The 26,182-nt window shown below is 38.5% G+C and overlaps 1 protein-coding gene across 5 annotated transcripts in view; it reads left to right on the top strand.

Annotated features, from left to right (window-relative positions):
• The window catches only part of MAD1L1 (mitotic arrest deficient 1 like 1), a 381,442-nt gene that overhangs the window by 71,267 nt on the left and 283,993 nt on the right, over positions 1 to 26,182 (top strand). Inside the window, exon 2 of one of the 5 annotated variants that reach the window (XM_075514962.1) lies at positions 16,328 to 16,431. The exons of the other annotated variants lie outside the window; for them this stretch is intronic. Coding sequence (XP_075371077.1) covers positions 16,349 to 16,431 — 83 coding nt within the window. The 5' untranslated portion in view covers positions 16,328 to 16,348. The remainder of the gene's footprint in view (positions 1 to 16,327; positions 16,432 to 26,182) is intronic. 5 annotated transcript variants of the gene reach the window in all.

Consider the following 26,182-nt stretch of genomic DNA (forward strand, 5'->3'; position numbering starts at 1 on the left):
TAAACAGGATGTGGTTTGTTTACAGTCCTTACTTGATCTCTATAGCCCCCCTGTCAGGGCTGCGCACGGATGAGACTCCCGCAATGGCCTGGAGAAATACGAGGTTTCTGAGCCAATATCAAATATTGTGTCAGAGCAGAAAGTGGCTTCGGGCGAAGGAGCAAACAAAATTGAGCAGTGTATCTTGGATTCTTCTGTGCTTTTCTGGGGTATTTATCATTCTGACTGCGCAGCTGCGTTGCAGTTGACTGCAGAGCAGAGGGAATTTAATAAACTGTGGGGATAACTGTTGGGTGACTAATTTTAGAGGAGATGCGTGGAAAAGCCTTTGTAGTGGGATAGTTTTGGAATAGTGACAACAGTTTGTTAAGAGGTACATTAGAAGAAAACAGTCTTGGAGTTGTAAAAAGAATAAAATAGAATAGTTCAGCTGGAAGGGACCTACAATGATCATCTAGTCCAACTGCAGAGAAAACAACTTTTTTTTTTCCTATTGCCTCAAAAAATCCAAATAAAATCCTTGGCATTGGTGGGAGCGGCTCTTAGCACTATCCTGAGGGGATTCTGCTGACCGTCTCGAATCTCTTTGGTACCGTTGTTGCCCGAGTATAGCATAGGCTTACTGTTACAAAGCATTATCAGAGCTGTGTGAAGAAAAGCAAAGGACCTTTGCCTCTTGCCATTGGTACTCTTGACACTTATGACTGCTGCACTCATGTACCATAAAATACTCCATATACAGTAACATGGTGATGATCTGCTGTTGTTGTAAGTGAAAGTTCCCCTTGGAGTAATAGAGATAGAATACACCTGAGGTTCAATGGCTGTTGGTAGGACACGTGCTTCTCCTGTAGGACAGACACTGTGAACAGTCTAATTAGGCCAAGTTTGATTCTCTTAGGCTTTCCTGCCAATAAAAGTTCCTCGCTAGAAAAATAAAATTGAGCTGTAGCCCAGAGTAACGTGATTTGCATTAGAGCAGATTGCAAACATAAGGTAAATTTTTAAGTATCAAAGTAATTTAGAGACCGAAGTTTTACAGAAATTCTGTGATACTTAAACATTTTGGGACTATCTCTTGTAGTTTTCTAAGAAAAGGCTCTGATGATTGGGAGTTGATGTGCTCTTTTTTTATACATATATGGATCTCTTCCTGTATATGCCCTTATACAACATGAGTAATTTGGTGCTTGTAACTAGACAGGGAAAAGTGTTGAGATGGTAAGTCATGGGTTTCTTTGATAGTCACGTATTTTAGTTGTTGAGGTGTAAAAAAAAGTAAATAAAGTAACGCTGTTTGCACCATCCTGGGAGCGTGCGTGTTCACTTGTTTATCTGCTCCTCTCGAATATTTCATTGAACTTTAAAATCAGTTCCTTAATTCCTTGTGACTAAGTTACCAGCTCAAGTTTATCTGAAGGGCTTAGGGACATGTAGGCTGTGTTGTCTTTTTTGGGGTTGCAAAGACTGCTAGCGTTCCCTACAAGCAGCTTGCTTTTTCAGACAGCCTACTGCTGTCGGGTTTTGGTAATGCATTAGGATTCTGAGTTTTCTGTTTGCCACCCGTGAAGCTGACAACTGAAAAGGCTAATTGGGATAAGGAGTAGGGAGGAAGGGAAAATATAAAAACTCAGACAATAAATTAAATGAATTTGTTTGGTGTATGAGTTGTGTTGTGAAGCGAGGCTATTTGTGTACCATTTCTCATTTTGAAATCAAGAAACAACTTGCTTTCAGAATAGGAATAAATCGTTCATATAGAATTTATCTAAACTCCCAGTGGCTACAGACTTTTTTTAAGGATTTGTGGAGGGATTTAGTGGCGTGGCCTGACTCGCCGTGCTTGGTCTGATTGAGGAAATGAGAACTGATGACTGTAAGCTGCCATACTTTGGTATGCTTTTTCTTTTTAAGTCACCGCTCATTATTGGGAAAATAGCATGAGGAGTCACTGCTTATATAATTTGTAGAATTAAAAAGCAAATGTCATTTACAAACTGAGGCTACGATGCAGGATTGAAGAATATTTCGGGAAGCAAAGTCATGACTTACAGACACTGAGGATTTCTAATATAAACTGAAAGGGTGATTGTAGCAAGCCAGCACTTCCTAATCTCACAAGAACAAGTAGGTGTTGTATTTAACTCTCAAATCTGTGAATCTGAAAGTATTTGTACTTTCCCATTGTACCCTGCTATTGTGCTTTCCCCTCCTCATCTGGAGGAAAAAAGGTGGTTTGGTAAGAGAAAAGTGACTACAAAATAAAACCCTACACAAGTGAAACCATCAGCCCAGCATGAAGCAAGCCTTCTTTACACAAACACCATTTAGCCATAAGAAATACAGAGTTCACCTCTTTGTACAGAAAATATATGGGTTTGCAATCTATGGAGAGGAATATGAATCCAGCTGTTTGTATTATGATTATTATTTCTTTTTGATTATAGGCTGTTCATGTCTAGGAGAACAGCCAAGCTGAGGAATGGGCGTGCATTGTGCTGGGAAATCCTGTTTGGTTCTTTGTCCCAGGCAAAAGGAGGGTGACAGAAATACTAATGGAAAAAAGGAAAAAAGCTGAAGGGAATGAGAAATGTTCTCTTAGCAGCATCCAGGAAGCTAGAACTTGATGGTGTGTTCTTGAAACCTTTTTTCTAGCACACTAAAATTTTCAAGGGTTTCTCGTTATTTAATTTTTAAGATGCTGTATTTATAATGTGCAAGGTATAAAAGACCTAGCTGATCAGAGGGTGTCGGGAGATCCAGGAACTGTTGTGTCATCAATATATTCTGTAAATAAGTTTCATTGACTTATTAATAAACCATATGTGGGAGAATGTGGGAGGTGTCTCTTTCTGGAAAAAATGCTGTGTACTGCAGCTCCTCAGAGCCTAGTATGGGAGCTCTCAAAAACTATATGCTGCGGTCCCATATCTGTACCCTTGCATGGTCCTACTGACATGTTGATGTGCCACGTCCAATTTACAGTGTGCTTTTTTTATCAGTGGTGCAACATGTGCACCGGGGATCTGACATTTCTCACAAGCATCAAAATTATCTACACGTGCTACACAACACATCCTTTGACTTGTTTGTCCGTATCTCATGGGTCTCTGCGAGCAGGCTGCCACAGATAGCAGCCTAGTCCTGGCTGTTGCTTTTCCCCAAAGTGCTGTTTCAGATGCAGGCAGTGAGCTGGAGGAATTGTTGTAGTTGTGGTATCTTGCTTTTCAGCCTTCCTTCTCAGGAGCTTGTGGTTTCTTCCTGATATATACTTTGATCGTGTTACATGAAGGTAGAGCAGCCCACGTAGAAAATGGGCGCTCTCTGGGAGCTGTCTGCTGCTGTCAGGAGACCTCATTCAGCCCAGGCTCCACTGTGGGAGACGTGGGGTGATGTAGGATTTGTCTGTGCAGATTTAACATCTCCCAAGGGGCTACTTACATAGGGATGGGGAACACGGAGGTACAAACTTCACTTGTACCTCCTGAAGTGACCCTAGTTACAATTCCTAGGATCATATGACCTGAAAATGTGCATTTCAAACAGATGTGCAAGTATATGATTTTATTCACCATTAAGTCAATGGAGACTAGTGGATGCAGCTCTCCTCTGCATTGGTTTGATCTTACCATTGTGATTTGTACCTTGAAAGGATTAACCAGTCTCTTCCCTTAAATTACTTCTGCTCTCAAGTCATGCAAATTTTAGCATTGTCAGAGATGAAACATCATGATGTTACACCCTGCGAGCATAAGATCCCTTGGTCCTTGATGAAAAGTGAGTGTTCTGGAAGTCCTCACAGAGAACAGTGGAAAGGGTTTTGACACTAGTGAGGGCCTGAAAGTTTTTAAAGACGATCACAAGCGAAAAATAGGCTGCACCAGTGCTTACTCCATCATCCATTTTAGACAGAGGACTTTGCTCAAGGTTGCTACAAGTGAAAAACATCTTTAACATGGACAGTCCAGAGAATACTAAGGTAATCCATGTGAGAAGATGTAAACTGGTTCTCCCCATCACATCAACCCTAGACACCAAAAGTGGCTTTTGGAAATTAATATTTTAACTCTAATATAGAAGTGAGGGCATTCCTTCATGGCATTCCAGCTGCTGAGTTACCTGGAAAATGGCTAGGCAGAAAGTCAGTGGATGGTGTCACAGCTGGGCCAGTTGTGTGCTATTTTTCACATTAAGAGAATGTGTGTATTGAAGCTTGTCAAGTTTTCTGTTTCTGCAGTATTTCCAGTTTGGATTTTTTTTTTTTTGTTAATGTTCTGTTAGATTGTGTTTTTGCATGATTTTACGCTGATAGGTTGGGATTTTTTTTTGGTGTTGTATTTTCACTTTTGAGAAAATAAATACTAGTTTTGTGGAACTGTCTTTGATACATTTTTCATGATGGCTTAATAATAGAACTACCACGAAAGCATGCTTCCCAACAATGTAGTGTGATTTCCATACAAGAGGGGGGGAACCCCAAACATTTTGATGTTTCATTAAAATTTAAAGAAATATTATATGAAATTCTCCTTGGCATTTCTAGAAAAGATTCCTTTTTTTTTTTCTGACATAGTACACACAGCATTTAAAATAAAACAAAAAAAATGTATAAATCACCAGACTGCTGCTCTTCTCAGCAGGGACTGATCGAGGCATCAGGAGGCAGGCCTGACCAAGCACTGCGAGTGATTATCATGCGGGATGTAGTCTTAATGTTCTTCCGTACATTAACTCTTTGTACCTGTGCTTTCCATTTCCTGAGAGAATATTCTTCCTTTCTGTAACTGGGGTTTTGCAGAGCATGCTGTGTGGTTACGTACGGGCAGGTACTGCTCAGCAACTTGTAGCTTGGCCATGACTGTCATGGAAATGAAGGAACTGGAAAGAACCTCTTGGATTCTAGACCAGACCCCAAGTTTGTAGGGATTGTGTCATATGCTTTCAGTTGACTTATTGGAGTTTTGAATGTTGTATTTCATCTGCTGATCTGTATTTGAGGGAACAACCAATATGGCTGTGTCACAATCCATGACATATAACTTTTGATATATCCCCAAATGACTATAGATACGTTTTTTTCTGGAGTAGAACAGCTGGCCTATTGTTGATTTAATTTGATTACCTATAATGAAAGCTTCAGTAAAATATTTGAAAGTTATATACACAGTTCTGTAGCCAAGAACTGCCTTACGGGCTAGCTTCTGCCAGATCCTTGAATTTTTATCCTAGGCAGTATTAACATAAATTCTGTTTAGTTGTAGAATTTTCTCTCAGTTCTGCTACTTACGATTTACTTCAATGTAGTCTTCTGCCAATCCTAGCTAAAAATATCTGATGCCCAAATATTTTGCTTTATAATTTAATGATATCTTTCTTTTTTTTATCTTCTCATATTCTGTGATGCTGTACCTGAAACTGAGCTGAATTTTGGAGCTCTTAGGAAATACTTGTTACAGCTTCTGCCCTGTGTAAGGGGCTGCAGTGGGATTACTTTTAACAGCAGTGGTTGAAAATTACCTAAATGTGGTTCTCTGTTTGCTTCCAGTACACCTGACTTTTCCCTAATCTTTTCTGTTACCTATTCAATACCCAGCTCCACCTCCTGATGTTGTTGGAAAATTGATTGCTCACATAGGTGGTATTCTAGTTTATCTTCCTCATATACAAGTAGAGTGCTCCATGCCTATATAAAGAAGCATTTTGCTCATCCCTGGTAAAATTATCATTATATACACAACGGTTTCTTTTATCCTGTCTGTATATGCTTTCAATGTTTTCTGAAGATAACTCTTGATCTTATCTTTTTTTCTTCTTTTTTTTTTCTTTGGCTGTACTTACTAATGTTACCAGTTCCCTGCATTTCCATTTTCTTTGTATTAAGCAAGCTTTCCTGTGTACTGTTCTTTACCTCCCTACTTAGCTTCATTGATTTATTGTGCCATTTTAGCATGTTTGATTTTACAGGAAAGAAGGCCAATCTGTAGCCTCCCCAGCTGTATGTTAAAAACTTTTCATGCACTTAAATTTGCTTTACCATGAATCCCAGACAAATTGGCTTTTAAGAGTTAGAGATTTAAAGAGCAAGCTTAAAATTCTTAGTTGAAGTCCATATTTGCATGACTTCTCTATGTGCCTTCTGTGCGTACCTGTGTAGTCTCTTACCTAAATCTTATTTATTACAAGTTCATTAAGTCTTCAGCAGCTAAACTGCGCATGGCTTTTGACTTCCATAGAAATCTACTTTTTATTAAAATGGATGGTTCACTTGGCACTTGTGACCCATATGTGGCATTTAGGAACAGTTTAGCTGATGCTTTTTGCTTCTTGATGAACTTGCAACTCATTCCCGCCCTTGTCTGTAAGCCATATGAATTAATTCAGTAGTCCACTCCCTGCAGCTTTTTTCCTGGGCTTCACAAAGGCTTGTGATTGTCATGTGTTGGACCCATATTATCTCATCTGGTGGGTGCGTGCATGGGCTTCATATCACGTAAAGGGGGATGGTGCTGAGTAATGGCTACCTTACGGCTATGCCGTGACGTGTATACTCTTTAGTACTTTGGACATCTACTCAATGTGGGACAAGATGTAGATAGTTTCCATCTCCTGAGCAGACATGACAGATGGACATTTCCTACCTTCAGGTGCTTTGTAACAGGTTCCTGAGGCCTGTGCTCGCCAAGAGGCTGTGCAGTGCAAAATAAGCACCATTGCTAATGTTGATCAGGGAACTCAAAATACAACCTGCTGGGAGGGGTGGTATCCAGAGGCAAGGAGTGTACAGTCCGGTGTTCTAAGTAAGATAGCCCTTCACTGATGAGTAATGAAGTATACGGGATTTTGATGAGAAGACTTGATATGGTTTAACAGGATAAATGCTAGACCCCGTCAAAAAGCACAGTCATAGAAGATATAAAAATATGCAACTGGTATTGAGGATAACTTAGAGTTTTATGGCATCTCTTATTTGAATGAAGACAGTGATGCAAGTTAAGGTCTTGCTTTTTCTGAGGTTTGAGATTTGCAATAATCATTTTAGTGACATTATTTTGCTTGTGTTCTTGTAGTTACAGTTTTATTTCATACCATATGCTGGTTTTGATTATATATATGAAGGAAAAACAAATGTTTTTAGATAACCTGGATGACTTTGATATGAAAATACTTAATTATGGAAAATAACTTTTGCAAAAGCAGGTGGCTTTAAAACTGTTTATATTCTAACTGCACTGTATGGTCATAAATGCAATACTGAAATAAAAACACAGATCAGATTTTGGACTTGTTTCCAAGCCTAGAGGGTCATGTTGTTTATAAGTTTAGAATACTAAACATAATGGTATTGCTGGAGATAAGTGCTAGCTCCCAAGTTACAGTAGCATGAAATAAACAGACTTTTATTACTGGCAATCAATGAATACATTTTGTTTTGTATTAAATCTGACTTAGTTGAAGATAAACCTGAAATGAGCTTCTGCTTGATCAGCTTCTGCTGCTTTTGTGCTTTTTCCTGTGTATGTTAGTAGATAAAGGAAGGCAAGTGAAGTGTAATACTGTGTCCAGGTAGTGTGGGTCTCAGTCCAAAGAAGAATTGGACCACTTGTGTGCTTGGGTTTCAACTGGATAAGATGATTGAGCAAATGCTTAAATGTCTCTGAACTCGGGGCCTGAAATTTCCCAGTCCTGGGAAAAGTACTTTTTAGGGTTAAGTATGTCAAATATTGAACAGACCTTTTAGCAGCTCTTATCAGAAAGACCAAACAAGTAGTTTCATGAGCAATGAAAAAGCTTTCATTTCCTATGGATTTCTCAGTCTTGGTTAATTAGCTTTCTTTAAACTGAATTGTGCTTAATTTTGCCGTTGATTTTTTTGTTAGCTTGGAAAACCACTATCCTTTTCTCTCCATTGCTCTTTTCCTACGGAGTATTTTGGATAGCAGAATGTGAGTTGCTGTATTCAACACCAGGGATTAGATCAGGGATTTAAGGGTGAAGTTGTGAATTGTCAATTGTCCCCTCACCAGCTGCTTGTTTTCACAAAACTTGTAGGAAGAGAATTATCCTCGAGACATCTACTGTCTATTTTATGTAGATTAAATTGGCCAGCAGGTATTATAGGGGAGGAAAAAGATGCACAGAATCATTGTCTAACCTTGATTTTAAATAATAATGATTTAAAAAACCCTAAAAACATGGGGTTTGCTAAAAAACCCTAAAAACATAAGAGGTGCTTATAGGTATGTTACCTTTTTTTATTAGAATAGTTTAGAACTTACATCCTTTGCATACAAAGTGGTATGGTAACATTAAATTTCCTTTTCCTTTCAGAAGATGATAGGAAGACAGTGTTGTGTGTATGCACATGCTAAGAGGAATTTGCATTGTGATTTCTAAATCCATGTCATATTTTAATAAAGCATCATTAACTGGTTATTACTCGATTAAAAAGACACCGATATTTTTTGTGAATGCTGTCTTTGCTTTTGTTAAAGATTTTTCGTCACACTGACTTTGACCAGAACCTTTTACATGATCTGTTTAATCTGTTTGTGAATGAATTACTTGGGGTGCATTTGGATATTATACTCCCGTCACCTGTAATGAATTAAGAGCCACCATTGTCTACTGTATCAGTGATTTTACAGAGGTACTTCTGCTTGCTGCTTTGATTGCATGCACCTTTGAATCAGTCATCATTATTATGCATTCTGAATAATAAATCTTAATTCCCTAATTACACGTTTACCTGCTACTCTAAATTGTCTCATATTTACCTGATGCCATGTAATTAGGAAATTACAGAATTTATACAATAGGTGTTGTATTTTTAATGTTTCCCCGTTGGGAAAATATAATAGGAAATGGCTTAATAGGTATATTTAAATTTCCAAAGTATTTTCACCAGTAATGACTTAAGAAACCTTACCTAATTTTAAATAAAGAGAATTCCACTTGTGCATTTACTTCTTACAAGAACCGTGAAACGGGGAGTAGAGCACTACCAAAATGAATGTTAAAACTGGAAGTCTGGGCAGATGCTTGGGCCTCCTCTCTGAGCCTTTTCCTTAATGTGCAATAACATTCAGTTAAAGAATCCTTATTAAATGATTCTTAGCTGACATCCTTGTTTTCTGTAGCTTTGTTGAACCTAAATATTAATTAAAATAGCATATCTTATACAAATACTCCGTTTGTCCGGGAACTATCAGTATTACAGAGGACTCATCTGACCACAAAATTCAAGAATGGTTGATTTGCTGACAGGTAAAATATGATGCCGATTAGCTGTGGTTTTCATTAATGTGGGTTTGTGCCTGTAACTGGGGAAGGGGGAAAAATTGTTTGAAAATGGCCATTTGGAAAACCCTCTTCTATCTTCCCTTATTTACCTTGAATACAAGAAGCCCATGCAATTAGTAAAACATTTGTTGCTTTTGTTGTTTGACATCTGAGAAGTGATGCAATTTTTTCCTTTAAAAGAGAACCTAGAGCAAAAACACCCCTAGATTACTTTGAAAGCCAGGCCTTTCCTGGTAATCAAGTGTTTACAGAAAGATGCTTTGTTCAAACCTTTTCTGGGGCTCTGTATGCTTAAACAAAGGCCTTTTAGACTTAAACACAGCTGTTCATTTGAAAATGAAAAATCAAATTAAGCAGAACCAGCTTTTGAAAGTTAATGTTGTATAGCAACTGAAACAAAAGAAGAAAATACTGTGTTTTACGTTTCACTTAAATAACTTTTTTAACATAAAGTTTTCAACTAAAAAGTGTAGTTTCAAAGCTGCTCATCTCTTGCTGTATCCCGCAATAGAACATCTGCGTTCATTCTGACGCGGATGAATGACATGAATTAAACTAAAACCGTTGAAGTGCTCTTTTTAACATAATTACACCTTGTTCATTTTGGAGACACAATGCAGGGATGAAATGCCAATTAAGCCTGATATGTTAATGAGATTGAGACTGAATAGGGGATTAGAGCGGACACAAATCCCGGTGGAATTGATTTGATATAATCCCTCAAGTTTGTTCTGTTTTCAAATGTACAATAACATTTCTATTAAAATTTCCAGGCATAGAATAAAAACAAAAAAAATCCCAAAACATGTTTGATTTGAGGATATGGTTAAAGAAGCTCTAGACTGAGTCTCAGTTTGGTAATCTTGGTTTTATTGTCTATGTTAGATTGAAAGAAAACTTTGTAGGTGTTTGATGTCTTTGTCAGCTCAGAGTCCTCTGGCATGTTCATGCCATGTATGTCTCATGGAGTTCCACACTATATAAATATTACTTTACATGGAATTCATGAGGTAAATACATGTGTGTATATGCATGTAAATATATTTACATGTACCCCAATATATTATATCTCTTTAATGTTTTGTAATACAGTGTGTGTGTAAAATAATAAAAAAAAAAAACCCCAACCAAACAAATGATGCTTTCCCCTTATAAAGATTCACTCTAATATCTAATGCTGTCATTTTTTAATTATGTTCTTTGGAATGATCATCCAAAACAGTGATCAAACAAAACAAAATTTTTTCATAGCTGTGAAGGCATACTTCTATTTCCTAGAAAACTTGGTAGTTCATCTACTAGAATACTCTGAGGCAAAAGATTCGATCTCTGATGGATCCTAGTGCAGATCAGTAGGGCTTTAGGAGCACAATCTATCCATCTCTTCAGGTTCATATCTGATTTTATTATGATGAAATGCCATATCAGTACCTGTAACCAATTCCTGTGTTTCTATTAAATGACTTCTGGTGACAGATCAAGAACTCATATGCCACAGGTGTGTGGAGAACAGTCGACTCCTTAGCCAGGACCTGAGTCAGAGAGACTTCAAGTCAGAGCACTTCAAATGGTCTTAGGTCCTAAGTAGGAAACTGGAGAAGCTCCCCTTAAAATGCTGTATGGAGGTCCTTGTTGCATGCTGAAGCTCAGTATGAAAAGGCATTGCCTGGTCTTTTCAGATTACCAATAATGTATCCAACTCAGTGTCAGATTTATTTTCTCTGTCATAGCAGTAGAAATTTTTTTATCTGCATGGCTGAAGACTTACCATATTGTCAGTCACCCAGGGCAGCTTTATAAAGGGAAAGTTCACAGACATACTAGAAAAGAAAGGAGAAAATTCCTTTCTATTCTTCCTGTACAGTTTAATTTATTCTTGTGTTACTCATAGGTAGAAGCCCTTGGGGCTTTTTTAATTTGTCCTATATTATAAGGTGTATTAAAGTCTGGGTTCTCTTTGTGGCAGGGAGTCTAGTTGTTTAAACAAGTATAATGCTTATCTTTTGAGGGTGTTTGTAGTTTTTTTTAAATAGAATTTTGGAAATGTTGGACACTATTACCCTGTTTTGACACCTTGTGATTAGCTGACCTCTACAAATCAGAAAAGCTATGTGCAGAAAAATAACTGCTTGAATTAATCAAAATACTGTCTTTCAGTAGTGGATTGAACCTCTTAGAGAATGGGTTGTGTTCATTAAGCGTGTTTTTCTTTTGCTACTTCTGTTAGCTTATGGCAGCACCATTTGTCTTCAATCTGTCTCCGTATTTGCCTCAAAGCAACTCTTGGGTTAACAGCTAATATTAAAATTAATTATTAATATTGCTAGAGATAATGCTGGCTTGCAGCCTCAAGTATTTGGAAGAGTCTGAGGCTATGGTACAGCCTCCTGTGAATGTCAGGGCTGATTTATACCTACAGCAATTTTCCTGGTCTGTTTGCTTAAGCCAAAATTCTCCGTTTCAGTCTTGGTGAGCATTGTATTCTACCCTGTAGTGGGGGTAAGAGACTGTATTGTGACCGGCTGGATGGCAACCTGCCCTCATTCATAGGTACCTCTCTAATTTCTTGTCTGGGCTAGAATATACAGCAATTTACTGAAGTGTGATTCTGTCCTGGGATTACAAAATGCAGCAGTTTCAGGCTCACCTGCACGCTCTGTGGTACAGAGATCAAATCTACTGTTAAATCTTTGTACTCGCCTCCTGGAGAAACCTAAGGTCTCAGTGGTTTTGTTCGCTACTCTAATTATTGGTGCCTGGGATATCTAAAAGACTTCTTGTAATGACATCTCAGCTCTTCATGTAGAACAGAACTTTCTTAGGTTAAAGATCCCTTTGAAGAGGTACTGTTTTCTTCAGGTTGTTAAAAAAATTAAATTCTTTATGGATCTAAACCCACTATATAGCTCCTCCATTCTCAGCTGAATGTGTATTTTGATATTACCCTCCATAATTAAAATAACTTTACCAAATGTTTCAAGTAGTTTAAAGAATGGGTAATGAATTAAAACTGCGTGCCTCTTTGGGGATGGAAAGAAGGAAAGAAACCCATAAGCTGTGTGTCATATGTCAAAGTTGTAATGCTGCTACTGTAGTGGAACATACTTGGTACCACGGTGATAGTGTAGGTGCGAGAACCCAAGTGGAATAAGTTATAGAGGGGAGAAATCATAGCTGTTACTCAATGCTGTATGCACTACTGCAACATTTCCTGGCCACTGTGTCATTGTGCTGGATCTAATTCAAAGCGGGATTAATCTTTTCACTTACAAGATGCTGGCATTTTGACTTCATTTCTTACAGATTAGGTTAAATCTTTTTCCATTTGGGTAGGAAAGCGTCGAAGTGTTGCAGCCTGTGGCTGCTGCCTGTGCCTGTGAGTGGGGTAAGGGAGGAGTCCCAGTTCTGGGATACTGATTCCTGTAATGCTCCAGAAGCTGGGACCTTCCAGCATCCATATCACTTACATTAAAGAACAAACAAACAAACAAAAACACTAAAAAAGGTGCTGCTGGTTACTGTCTGGTTTTGCTCATCCATAGCCAGCCAGATTTGGATTCATCTGGTTTCTGAGATTTGGAGCTTGTCATTTCTATTAAATGTATTGGGAATGCTGGAATTAGATGTATAAAGCAATGACATTTTTAAGTTGAGAATTTATCCAGGTATGAAGTCATTTACTGAGACAATTGGCTTAACAGAACTGCCCGATTATAAAATATATAACTGGAGCTTTCTTCCTGACATTCATTTATTTTATCTAAAGCTCTTTCAAGAAAGAAATTATGGCTGAAATGTTTCTGAACTGCGGTTTAGCTGTTTCGATTGTCCTGTCCTCTGGAATAAGATCTCTTAGTTAGGACTATGTCTGAACTTTGTGCCTGTATTCGTTTGGCTGCTCACACCTTGGTTATTCATCCCCAGCCTTGTGTTGCATCTCTTCTTACTTTCTGCTCACTTTTTCCAGCAGTGCTTTGATGTAAATCTTGATCTATTTTTTTAATAGCTGAGGGAAATGAATGATATTTTATTAACATGTAGAATCTTTCCAGGATTGGTTTTGTTGCTGTTGTATGTCAGACATACAATTTATACGCGGAGCTAGAATCTGCCACTGACGAGCTGGGGTTAAATCGCTGTGCTGTTGAGTGCTCAGACAGTGTTATCCTTTCTGTCGTTCTTCCCATGTTCACTTAAAACGGGGTGTGATCCATATTTGTTCAATACAGCTTTCTTGTAATCAGACTTCAGTGACTGTAATAGCAGATACTGCCTATCATGCAGTTGGGCAGTGAAACTCTGATCATTACTTATCTGAGCATAGATGTTTTGCCCCAGGCAGCTGGTTAGATAAATTCCTATCTTTTAGTTTTCTAGATGTTAGCAGCGTACTCCTTTCTCTGTGATACTTCTCTTGGAAGCTTTTGCTCTGAAGATTGTCAGTAGCGGATTGTCTGTCTGTTACTCAGTCTTGCCTAGTATCAGTCTAGGGATCTAGAAAGGATCTGCAATTTGAGTTTAGCTGGATAAGGCCGAAGCTACTACTGCAGCTTTACAATGTACGTGAGCAAGATGTTGTCAGTATTTTCAGTTTACAAGGGCAAATGGGAGTGAGATTGAAATTAGCAGTGCCCTTTGCCTCTTAGCATCTTTCCTGCTTGGACACAGTGAAGTTTCTCACTGTCAGAGGCACTGCCTAGAAGCCCATTTTGGTGGCAGATTTCTTTTACTAATAGTTTACCATCCTGACAGCTGCTTAAGGAGCCCGTTGTATGTATTAGCTCTGCTAGAATGTGTAATTACAGCTGGTTTTGAAATTACAGCTGGACATGAAATGTCTCCCACTTGTTCAGTTCAGAGGACGGGTTAGCTGCCTTCAACTCGGCAGAATGACTCAAGGAGGGAGGTGAGGTGCAAAGCACCAACCTGGCCGTAAATGGATAATTTAAGATTCTGAGACAGTGAGCTAACAAAAAACCACCGTTTTAAAAATTCCCTCATATTACAAATAAAACTATACTTGGCAAAATAAAAAGGTAAAGTTTCTACCTAGCGTAAAAAAAATTAAAGGCTTTTTCTAATCATTTTATTCAGATTGCCAGTAAGTTACAGAAATGGGGCTGTTTACTTGTTTGCTCTAGCGATATTCTTTTGGTTTTGTCATTAATAATGTATTGTGAATATCAATTAAAAGCTACGCAGAAATTCAGACGTTTTTCAGAGCCAATTGAAAATGAAACATTGTTTCAAAGGAATATTTTCCTAATTTAGGAGGGGAAAAAAAAGCCCAAGGATTCAAAGTTGGTGTGTGAGAAATCTTGATAATTAGAAAATGATTCTTCCAGCTCGCAGCTGACAGGGGATGGTAAATCTCACACATAAAAAGAAAGAGAAAGGAATGGAAAGCAAATTGGTAGCCCCCTGTTCCTTCACTGATGGGGAAAGCAGGTAATTAGGTGATTTCTCTCATCCTCTGACATGTGTAAATGAGAGTCCGTTAACAACAGACCTGCAACATAAATGATAAAAATGAAAACAACAACAAAAACAATCAACCTGTCCAGTATGGTCTGAGTATGAAAGTGAATCTTTGGGCAGTGCTGTAAGGCGAATACTCTTAGGTAACCCAGCTTGAGCTGTGAGGCCAAGTCAGTGCTGTCTTTTCAGAAACCATCCCGCCGGTCACTAAGGCGTAGACGGCGGTGAGCAGCACATCCTTTAGTGCAGCCTCTCAGATCTAGCTAATAGTTTTCTGAACAGGGGATGTGTATACGTGGTTTTGAAGTGAAGTCAAAACAAGGGATTGACTCTTCAGTTGCTTGCTTTCGAACAGAAAGAAGTCTTGCCGTGGTGGGATTATCACTGGCAGCCCAGCCCGTACTGAGTGTTGACGGGGGCATCTGAAAGCTGCCCCTGCTGCCCGTGGGCTGCGAAGGGCACTCCGTGCAGCGGCAGGATTTGAGAGATGTTACTGAAGTCACGCTACTGAGATAGCCAACTTCTCTTGGATAGGATGCCTCACTCTTTTTCCAGATAGTGGAGCTGAGCCCAGATTCTGTTGCCTTTGGGTAGAAAAGGATTGGCCTGTGTCACTGCTGGACTTGGGAATGCTCAGAGCTCAAACCCCATCTTCTTGGTTTTTCCTGGTGGATTTGGCTTTTGTTAGCTAGCAAAAAGGACTCATGACTATGTATCTGAAGCACTTGCTTTGTTTTCCTTAACAAAAAGGAAAGCAAGTTGATGTATCATGATAGCCAGCACCCTGCTTCTCAGTGAAAAATACTTCCCCTTGGTACTTCTGCTTCGTGTTGTCTGTCAGTGCTGGTGAGGGGCTGTCGTGCTCCTCCGAGCTCAGCGTGTGCCTTGTTTCCGTAGTGGGGGTATCGTCAGCTCTAGGACTGGTGGGTTTTAATCAGGCCTTTCCTTTTCCTGTTTGCACTCTGCTCCATTTTCCTATTAAATGGTGATTGCACATTGTTGAAGAAGGCAGTCAAGTGTAAATTTCATTTTTTGCTTCAGCTAATGTTGCTGTTAGAGGTGGCTTTGCACATCTGTGAATATTCCCTGAAGGAGGAGGAGGAAAATCAATAGATGTAGCTAAAATGTTTTTAAAAAAAAAAAAAAAAAAAGGCAGTGGGGGAGATTTTGAGGTAGAGGAAACTGTTTTAGTATGGAAACTTTCTGGTTTCATCTGCTCATACGGGCTTCTGATCATTTTGCTCTGAGTTTTCTTAGAGTAGACAGAAATGTTCTATGTTTTTTCTTTTGTGAATTCAGAGATGGAAAGCAGCAGAAGACACTTTCTTTTGAATAAAGGAATCTAAGTGGGAATGAAATCTTCCTTTGTGTCTTTTATTTGGATTTTTATTTAACTAAATGAGAGAGAGTGCATTCAGTTTGGGGTGAAGGTTTCTTAAGCTGCTTCTCTTGTACATCCTGCGAATTCACAGTGTGCTAAGCTTTGTGCTGGGGATTCAATATAAGGTGTTAGTGCATTCTGTTGATGCAAGATCATTCCCCATCGTAGGTTCCTGAGTCTCCCTTCATAATGTTGCAGAAGAAACCATGTACCACTTCTTTCAGTACTCCGTTACTTTGGGGGAATGTTTTCTATGAAGCAGGAAGCACCAGGTATGCTTTGTCCTCCCTTTTCTGGTCACCCTGAGCACGTCCCTCTAAACCTCATGAGTTCAGAGTGACTTTTTGTTATCCAGAGGGACTTTTGTAACTTCTTGATTGCAGCATTGCTTCTTGACTGGTGCTCAAATTTCAGTAGCAATTGTTGGTTTATTTGTTTTAACATATATTTCACTGGCGGCTAGTTTCCTTTTATTATCACCTTTTCATTTGCCCTATCTTTGAGCTGCTCATATTGCTGAGATTCTTCTTCCCTTCTGTTTTTCCCATCCTTTTACACACAAATGTTTTATTCTTGTAGTCCCTTCTGTTTGTCATTTGTCTTCCTTGCTTAAAATCCAGGTGCTGGTTAGTTTTTGGATGCGTTATAGCTGCAACCCCCAACCTGCCTTTTAAGCTGTAAGCATGACTAAGGACAACAAGACAGTATTTATTTTCCTTGTTCCTTCCATTGTGTTTATATTCATTTATTATCCTGCCTTTTAAATGAAGGGTGTTCTGTGTAGCTGCTGTCTCTTTCCTCTGTCTCATAAAACTTCCCCGATACTTGGGGCTATAAAAAAACAGTTGTAATCTGGTTTGGGATTTTCTTTAGAGATTTGTTATCTGTGTGCTACCAGTAAAAAATGTGTTGAAACAATTTAATTTGTAGGGAATTTTTGTTCATTTCTATGCAGTAGTTCCTGCAGCTAGGTAGAATATCTGCTTAGTGAAGAATTGTCTGTCTCTTCACAATGTGGATGTGTATCTTTATCACCTCAGCTTCCTTGCATGCTCTCTTGTTACTGTCTTTTTGCGTTCAGGATAACTCACAATTTTCTCTAATGCTGAGTGTCTGCCTGCTCTACAGGAACCAGAGACCAGCAAATAAAATTTGTTGACTTAAACCAGCACAATCATGATGAGTAGTGATTAAGCCTTGGGATACCATGCTGTAGGATGTTGTAGAAGTTCAAAAAGGGAGTAAAATGTTAAAGGAAGAAAAATACATTTAGGTCCATAATTACAAAGGTACCACACTTGATTCAGAAAGTGTCTGAGCTATAAGTTGCTGGAGACATGGAGAATATTCTGCAAAAGTTTTGCTATGCCTTTGTCCTGCTCTTGTATTTCTCCAAAGGCATCTGCCTTGGCTGCTGTTGAAGACAGAGTGCTGGGCTAGATTAAATTTGGTCTGACCCAGTGTGACTGCTGTGAATAGTGTTTTTGGGGGAATAGCGACAGTCTTTAAAAATGGAATATGTGTGTACTCAGTGCAAAGTGTGGCAGTATATAAATGTTAATAATAATGTAGGTGGGTGTTCAGGAAATCAGTCTTGTGCATGACAAGACAGTTAAACAAGTTTCTCTACACCAGGAATATTCAAATAAATTGCAAATTATCGATGGAGCAAATTCACTGTACTTCAGAACCTGCTGGGTTTGAATTTCTAAGTCACCTTACCATTCACAACATGAATGTAGGTTTAATTCACTAACTATTTAAATATGTCATTCTTCACAACGAAACCTTAGCACTCAAAGCCTTTGCTCACGTTAAATTTTCATGGAACATCTTCGATTAAAATGAAGCTTTTGGAGATCACACTGTTTATATGCAAAAAATGGTTATCGTCATAAAAATCCCAGGAGGGAAGCAGAAAAATGCAATAAAATTTCACACTGTTTAATGTTCATCACCCTTGGGTATCTAGTAGATTTCCACTAACTAAATGCGAATGTGAATTCCATTTGCTTTAGGAGCTGAATCTGCTTTATCAGCTGACTTGCTTGTGCTGCTGCCCATGGAGAGTCTGTTATGAGTATCTTCTTTTGAAATGCATTTGTATTTGTTCAGATTTTTCTCTTTACTTAACTGAGCTGTGTTTCTTTAAAGTGGTTTATTTCCAGTGACATGCCTGAACATCTTCCATTGGTTCATTTGATCAGGTCTTGGCTGCCTTTCCTCCTTATCTCTGGACAGAAGTTGCTTTGTGGAAGGTTTGTAAGGAAGCAGAAGTGCAGTTCTTTGCTCTCCCTCCTCATCCCTGCTAGATTGCTAAATTACAGCCATATATTGGGATATCTAATATATGGCTCAGCCCCATAAGGTAAATCTGTTTTATCTGATAAAATGCGCTATATGTTATTACCTGCCATCCTTGACCACAGGTTACTGAAAGTGCTAAGGTTATCAGAAAGCTGCTGATTTTTATTTTTGGCTTTGTCATCATGGTTCCAAATCTACCCCTCCTCTGTGTCCTGGACTCCTCTTCCAGGCCATGCCCAGATTTCCCTTTGCAAAGAAGTCAATGCACCAGGACAGGCAGAAAATCAAAATGCTTCTCCTGAAGATACCGCTATGCTGTCCACTAACTGGCACCACCTGCTTGCTACCTCTGTTTCCCCTTTGGAAACCACAGGCACTGTGTGCTGCCTCTAGCATGGCTCCTTCTGTAACAGCAGGGAATAGCCGATTTCCCCATCCGTAACACTGGAGCAGAACTAACTGGGTTTGTCTCCTCTCCTTTCCCTTGTTATCTGAAATTAAGGTGATTTTTCCCTCTGAGCTGGCTGTCCACATCTCAGACCTATATCTCTCATTTATTGTAGTCTTGTTTAGGGCTTCTGATACTTGGAGAAAACTTTGCTATGTCTTCCTTCTGACATTTTTTTTTTATGATAATTTCTGGGCTTTTTGGGAGATGTGGGTTTTTTACTCTCTTTTAGAGAGGAGATACTGTTTGTGCCCTGAAGGTTCTGTTGAGAAGTGTTTAGGTTTTGAGTCTTCTGTGTGTCTATAGATACCCACACCGATCCTAGTGCTGGAATTTTTTGCATGTTTATCATATAAACCCTGTAGATAAGAAGTATTATGACATTCTTATTAAATACGATGTTGTACAGATGAGTAACAGAGGTACAGAGGAGGTTAAATGAATTGCCCGAGGTTAAGCTGAAAGCCTGAGGCTCAATGAGGCTTTGAACTTAGATCTGCTGAATCCCAGATAAGAGCCCTAACCTGTTAATTTTCCTTCTTACGTGTGTTGCTGCTGCAATTAATTTATAACCATATCTACAAATGCAAAATATTTCAGTGGCTAAACACAAAAAAGTTGTTTTATGAATTTTAGATGGAATTTACTTTTAAGAACTGGACAACCACTAATAAATATTTTCAAAGTATTATGGAAAGTGGAAAATAAATTGCTTTTAAGTCTTAAGTCTGTCTTCAGGCTAAAGATATCCCTGTTTGTAACTGTGTACATGCAGTTACCTGGGAGATTTTATATACTGTTTTGATTTCTTGAGACTGAAGGTGACCACTTTGCAGAGACCTCTCTCCCATGGTGACTGTTATGAAAGCCTATTATATCCTCTGTATTGTTCTTTGGTCAAAATATGTGATAGGTTTTTCTAAGACGGTCTAAACTGCTAACACTGTTGTTTAGCACTTTAGTTTTCCAAAGTGATTTTCTCCTTAAAGTTTTTTTGGTGTGGGTTTTTGTGGTGTTTTTTGTGTGTGGTTTGTTTGTTTGTTCTGGTTTGGTTTTTTAATTTATTTTTAAAATAATAGATTTCTTTGCTTCTAAAGTGTAACTTCGGTGTTAACTGCTTATCTCCTGAAACCTAGTGCAACAGGTAGTTGGCAAAGACTTGACTCTAGAGGCCTATAGCTCAGAGTGTACCTAAGTTAAGTGTCTTCTCATGGAAAAAAACCCAGGAAATAGGCATATAAATCTGCTGTCCAATAACTGTTTAAATTCTTTGTCACAGTGTTTTGAAAGATATGAAGTTCTCACTAGTCTTGTGAAAACTAGCATCTGAATAGAGGAGAGAGGACTTGGGAATTTTTTAGCAGAGGGGAAGAAGTGCAGTGAGAGTGCAAACCTTGCAAAACTCCTGTGAGGGTACAGGAGGAGCCTTTATAATGTGGAAATGCCCTAGTCATTAATAGAGTTTCTATTAGAGCTCACATCATCTTCACAGCAAAGTCGATCAAATTTTAAACACAAATTTGGGGAAAACCAGACTTTCCTAGCTCTGGTGCTCACAGAAGTGTACATTTCCCACGCTGCACTCCACTGCACGCCCCTCTTCAAGCTCCTGGACTTTCTGCCTCATGAAAGAGGAAGGGCAGCAACAGCTCCGAGACCTGTTTGCAGTCCATTCAACGCCAGAGAAGCCTTTCTAGAATTAAGTTGCAAATTGGGAAAAGTATCAAGGAGGATAACAACACGTTGCTCTTACAAGAGTGAAATTATTGTAATGTTGTTGGTCTAAGTATGTAAAAGAGGTTTCTGTGCAGTGTCAGTGTCTCTTCTTAGAGCATTTAATAATCTTGGTAAAACCAGACAAGCTTTCAGACATTGTAAAAAGGCTCCCCTTCCCAGACTGTATTGAAGATGTAACAAGTTTTACTTTGTCTTCTGGAGAATGTTTCCTCTGTGGAAATGAAATTGCTTTGCAAGTGACGTCAATAGTGTTATCCCATTATACAGACAAGAGCACCGAAATGAAGGCTCGGGATCATAAAAGAGGATATCTGGGACTGCATTTTGGGAATGACGGTTCTTAGAAAGAGTCACCTATGCTGGTGTATGGAATTTGGGACATTTGGATAAGAAACAGTGGATACATTTGTGGTCTTTTTTTAGGCAGACGTGCACAAACTTTTGCCCGTGCTTCAAGATGACCAGAACCCATCTTAGTACTGTAGGGAGATTCCTTACCATACCTTGCTTCTCAGCAGGACATGCTCTCCTGGATTTAGTCTGGAAGCAGCTGCTACATAACTTTTTAGTTACTTCAGAGTGCAGGTGAAATGCCTGTTTGTCTGCCTTCAAAATACTATAGAAGTATTCACCATATTTTGTAATGTTGAGATTTTTGGGTACTGAGTTTTCAATGTTCAGAATGAAATTATGCAATAGAGTGATGCTGGAGGCTTAAATTTCTTAATTGTTCATATGCATTAACCTCTTTTTATAAATACTTACTGTGTGTCAAAAATATATTACTAGAAATACGGTATCAAAGATCCTTTTCCCATATGAATGAGTGTTACTAGCAGCTGTCATATATAGTATAAATCTATAGAGATAATTTAACTTGGTCCGGCATTTCTGTTCTCTCTATATCACCAGTCTGCCAGTTCCTTCCTATTTAAGGAAATTACAGTGGGATTATGTACTTTATTACTTATGTTTGGGTAGAGGATGAAATTCTTCAGCCTTTATTCAGTTTGGGGAGCTTCAGAGGTGTCGTGGTCTGGAGCAAGAGATTTGTAGCTGAGTTTTGTTAGAAATGACTGCTAGCTGGTCTGTCATTGTGATGCCTCTGGATTTTAATGCCCTTGCACCTTAGCTCCCTGCATGGAAATAATGTGTTGTTTCATGAAGATGAAAGAGGAAGAAAATGGTTTTGTAATGTTTCTGCAAGAAGAGATTCTCCTTGAAAAATGAGATGAGGAATTTGTGAATATGAAGGGCTTTTAGTGTTTCTCTGTAGAATGGCTTTGTCTCATTTTAGTGGGGCTGCATTGCCTGCTGTCTTTGACCATGAGAAACGTAAAAAGAGAATTCCTTCATCTGTATATTGTAAAGTCTTATTTCAAACCTGTTTCCGTGTTCATTGGAAAAGTATGAATATTGTTTTTTAAAGTGCTAAGTATTGTTTTTGGTCTGTTTCTCACAGATTAAATACGGCATGGCAGGGACCTAACAAAAGTTTGGAGGTTTTTTTTTTTCTTCAATTTTGATCTTCATAATTTTTCATGTACAGAAAAAATAATTCAAGAAAAAAAGGTAAGGAAAAAAGGGGCAAAATATACCAAGCTCGGACGGTATTGCCAAGAAAGCATTAGGCAGAACTAATTAAGGGTCATGTATCTTGGTCTTACTGTCCTGGCACTTGCACAGCACAACAGAAGCATTTACCCTGCAAACTGTGTGATGACTGCCTTGGCTGTCTGACAGCTGGTAGCATGTTGCTCATGGGAGAGCAGCACTTTACACAGCACCTTTTTTTTCCCCAGAAACTCTTTCTTCAGTTTCCTGGATTGGTACAGAAATAGAGGGGATTAGCACTGTTCTTGCCAGGTCTGGTAAAGCCCTGAGTCATGAACTGCAGAGCTTCGAAATGAATTGCTAAGAAATGCAATTCAAATCATTTGGTCCAAAGTCTGCAGGCTTATCTGTTCAGGAAAGGCATTGTCCGTTTTCAGGGAGAAATTACCACGCATGGAGGGCGAAACACAGCCAGAGATACTCTGCGTATGATGGGAAGACCCTAACCTCTAGCCAGAACAAAAAAAGTATGGTGGACTGTAGATGCAAGACAAAGTACACTTTCCCCTTTCGTACTAATTTTTTCTATATCTGAACAATTTCATGCTGATCGGACTCAAAGGGTCACCGTCTAATTCTTTTAATTGCTGAGATTCAGAGGCAGTTTTGGAAGCGTCTTTCCTAGTTAGCGTGCTGTGATGCCATTCTTTGCTTTTCAGGCTTAATGTATCTTGAATGGAAGCAAAGCAAAAATGTTTATATTATTTTCTTTAGTGCTTGCACACAAATGTCTGAAGGTGAATGCTATCAGTGGGGCTCTGTATGTGGAGTGGTGATGTTTAACCAAGTGCTATTGCAGACTTACTTAAACTTCCTCCTTCCTAAGCTGTGCTGTTACCCATAAATGTCATACTTTAAAATATGACTTTATGTGCATGTGAACATAGATGCACATGCACACACTTCGGATTAGAGAATAAAATGAGTAATTGCTGGTAAGTTAACATAAAGTACTCAACCCACGCGGTGAGCCTGCAACCCTCTGGTTATGGGTGTGCTTCCTAGTTGGACGGATTAGCTGCCCCAGTTTTTGTGGTAGTTTTTCTCAAGCAGTCCATTTCCCCACTGCACAGGGGTTAGGGAATGAATACATTTGGGCAATATTCAGAAGAGAGGGTGGAAAATGCCTGGTTCTAGTCTCAATTCCAGGCACAAACCAGATTCAGGACAGCTGGATGTTTCCACTGAAATTATCCATTATGAAATTAATTTACATCTCTCTGGTTAATTATCACTACTATCCACAGCAAACACATGAAATGAATAGGAAATTTTCACTCTTGTTTTTGAACTGTATCTGCAGCCTGTGTAAAATAGCACAGATCACGTGTTTGTCAGGGGACCCTCCCAGGCATATGAGCTCTGAATTTAATGTATTTTAAATACTTCAAGAAGAGATGTGGCTGGATGAGAAATGTCAGTGTCTCCTGCAAACCAGTTTGGGCTGAAACTTCATCCGCATTGTTCGAGGGAAAGGCAACCCACCCCAGCAAGTCTCCTGTATACAACACAAAAAAGAGTGGAAAAAGCCTACTTGGGATATGACCTTTGCTTGAAGATTAGAATAGAAACTAAGCTGCTCAGCTGTTCTTTAAGAACAGACTAAGCTTTATATTAACACAGTCACAGTTTATGGGACCCAGAGGAGAGAAAACAGGAGACTTAGAACCTACCTTTAAAAATAAATTAGATGTTCCTAAAGGCAAGACGTTTACAGCTATTACAGACTCATATTTATTTGTAGTCTCTTTTTCCTTGCATTTACATTTAGATCTACTACTATGCTATTAAATGTAATCATTAGGTGTGTTTACCTTATTTTTTGGAGGCATTGGATTTTCAGATTGATTTTTTTAAAAATGCAGAGCTACCAGCAGAGCTTTGTAGTTGATTACACTCAGTATTTCTTTTTTTTTTTTTTAAATCAATGCACACTGAATCTTGTGCAAAAACACACAAATTTCTTCTAATGAAACTGTAAGCCTGGCACCTGTAATCTTTTTGGCAATCCAGATTTTACCTTCTGAGGTCAGAACTCTGCTGCACGCAGCATCAGTAACCTGTGCCGCCTAGGATTTCTGTCTAGCCCTCACTTAGAAAGATGGTGAGAATAACCACAATTAGTTGATATCAAACTGATCTTGGTTTTCAGGATTGAGTGAGGAGTCTCATGAAGGCAAGCGAAGCTTGTTCAGGTGGCTGTATGGATTAGTTTATGTCTCTCTTCAGGGCTCTCTCCTGGCTGAAAGATTTGTCTTGGGATGTCAGTGAAAATTAGCTTTATGTATATAGATTTGATGTTATTTAATACGATTGCTTAAGATGTTTTAGTAGAAGCTTGAAGGAAAACTGGAATATATACTGAAAATTGTTTGAATATTCAATATTGGTGCTCTGCCTTTTGGTATTTTTCATGGAGTGAATGCCAGCCCGTCCACTCATGTCGCTTCCCTGCTCTGCACCAGCACTTAACAGTGCAGAAACGTGCAAAGTGCTAAAAGCATTATTTTCTACTTAACAACTTGTTGTAAGACCTCATAGGAAGCTTATATATGTTTGTTCAAACCAAATTGCCAGCACTTTTCTTAGAGGATAAAAAAGCGTTTTCAAAAAAACCCCCACCAAAACCAAAAATAAAACTTGAGCATGTGCCAACCTAGGCCATAAAGGCTGCAAACTAAATTTGTGCCCCACATTTAAAATAAATGCTGAGGACTTGGTTAAGCTTAGTCTTCAGTTTTGGGCAAAACTGAAGTAATTTCTCTTATGTGCCTTAGGTTAAAGCAGTTATATTTTCTGGCTTTGGAGTAAATAAACGCTGGTTTCTAAAATAAGCAAGTAGTAGTTCCCTGTCCTGAAGCAGGCTCAGAGAGGTGAGATGTCTGATAACCAAATGAAAATTACATACTTTTGGTAGTGTACAAATGTTTCACAAATTACTGGTATTTCACAAGACATTATTCTTTCAGCGTATCTAAAAGCTAGGTGTTACTTCGTGCTTTCAGTCATGGTTGTTACTGCTTATATGTGACAGTTTCACTGGAATTCTGGGTGTCATGTGGTTAACTTGGGAAAGAATAAGTTTTTAGTTTCAGGTGCAATCTTTTATTTCAGTTTAATAGTTTAATTCAGACTTAAAAAAAACACTCTGAGGAGCCAACAGACAAAATCTTTTTGCTCGGCCTTTGTTCCATTCATGATGGTGGCAGAAAACCAAATACAAGTTTCTCATCTGGTTTAAAAATATCAACTTGCCCAGGTAATCTTTGCAAGAATTCACTGTGCTGTAGTTAATATTGGTGGCTTGAAAGTTCAGTGCAGTGTAAATTTTGGGTTGTACCTTTAATTCTGTGTAATTCCAATGCAATGCTCTTATCCCATATACTGCACCACAGATGGATGACATGAACTATTTCATAAATCCAATTTAAAAAATTGATGAACTTGTGAAACTGTGGTTTTATTCTGTAAACACTACTGGTAAACTACAGACATTAAATTTATATTTTTTTCAAAAAGGATCCTTTAATAACTTAGAATCGATAGAAATATTTTAATACATTTTTATAAAACCATGAAAACAGTTGTTTCACTAGACTGTACTGCCTTAATAGAAACACAAATATTGGAACACCAAGATCCTGAAAATGAGAGCATGAACAGCCTTGGAATGAATTGATTATCATTGTCTAGATTTAGAGAAGTATCAGAAAAGTACTAATGAAATCAGTTGGATTAGGCTTTTAAAATACTCTTGTATGAAGTTTGTAACAAGTAATTACAGGCTTATGGATTTTTAAATCATTCTCAGGTTGTTAAATGTATATATGCTATCAGTAACTAGTAGTTGGAGCTATGGAATCAATAATCTCTAAATAGATTAATGAATTCAACTAAAATTGATTGACTGTTTATTA

The sequence above is a fragment of the Mycteria americana genome, chromosome 12 (genome assembly GCF_035582795.1).
Source record: "Mycteria americana isolate JAX WOST 10 ecotype Jacksonville Zoo and Gardens chromosome 12, USCA_MyAme_1.0, whole genome shotgun sequence".
NCBI classification, from domain to species: Eukaryota; Metazoa; Chordata; class Aves; order Ciconiiformes; family Ciconiidae; genus Mycteria; species Mycteria americana.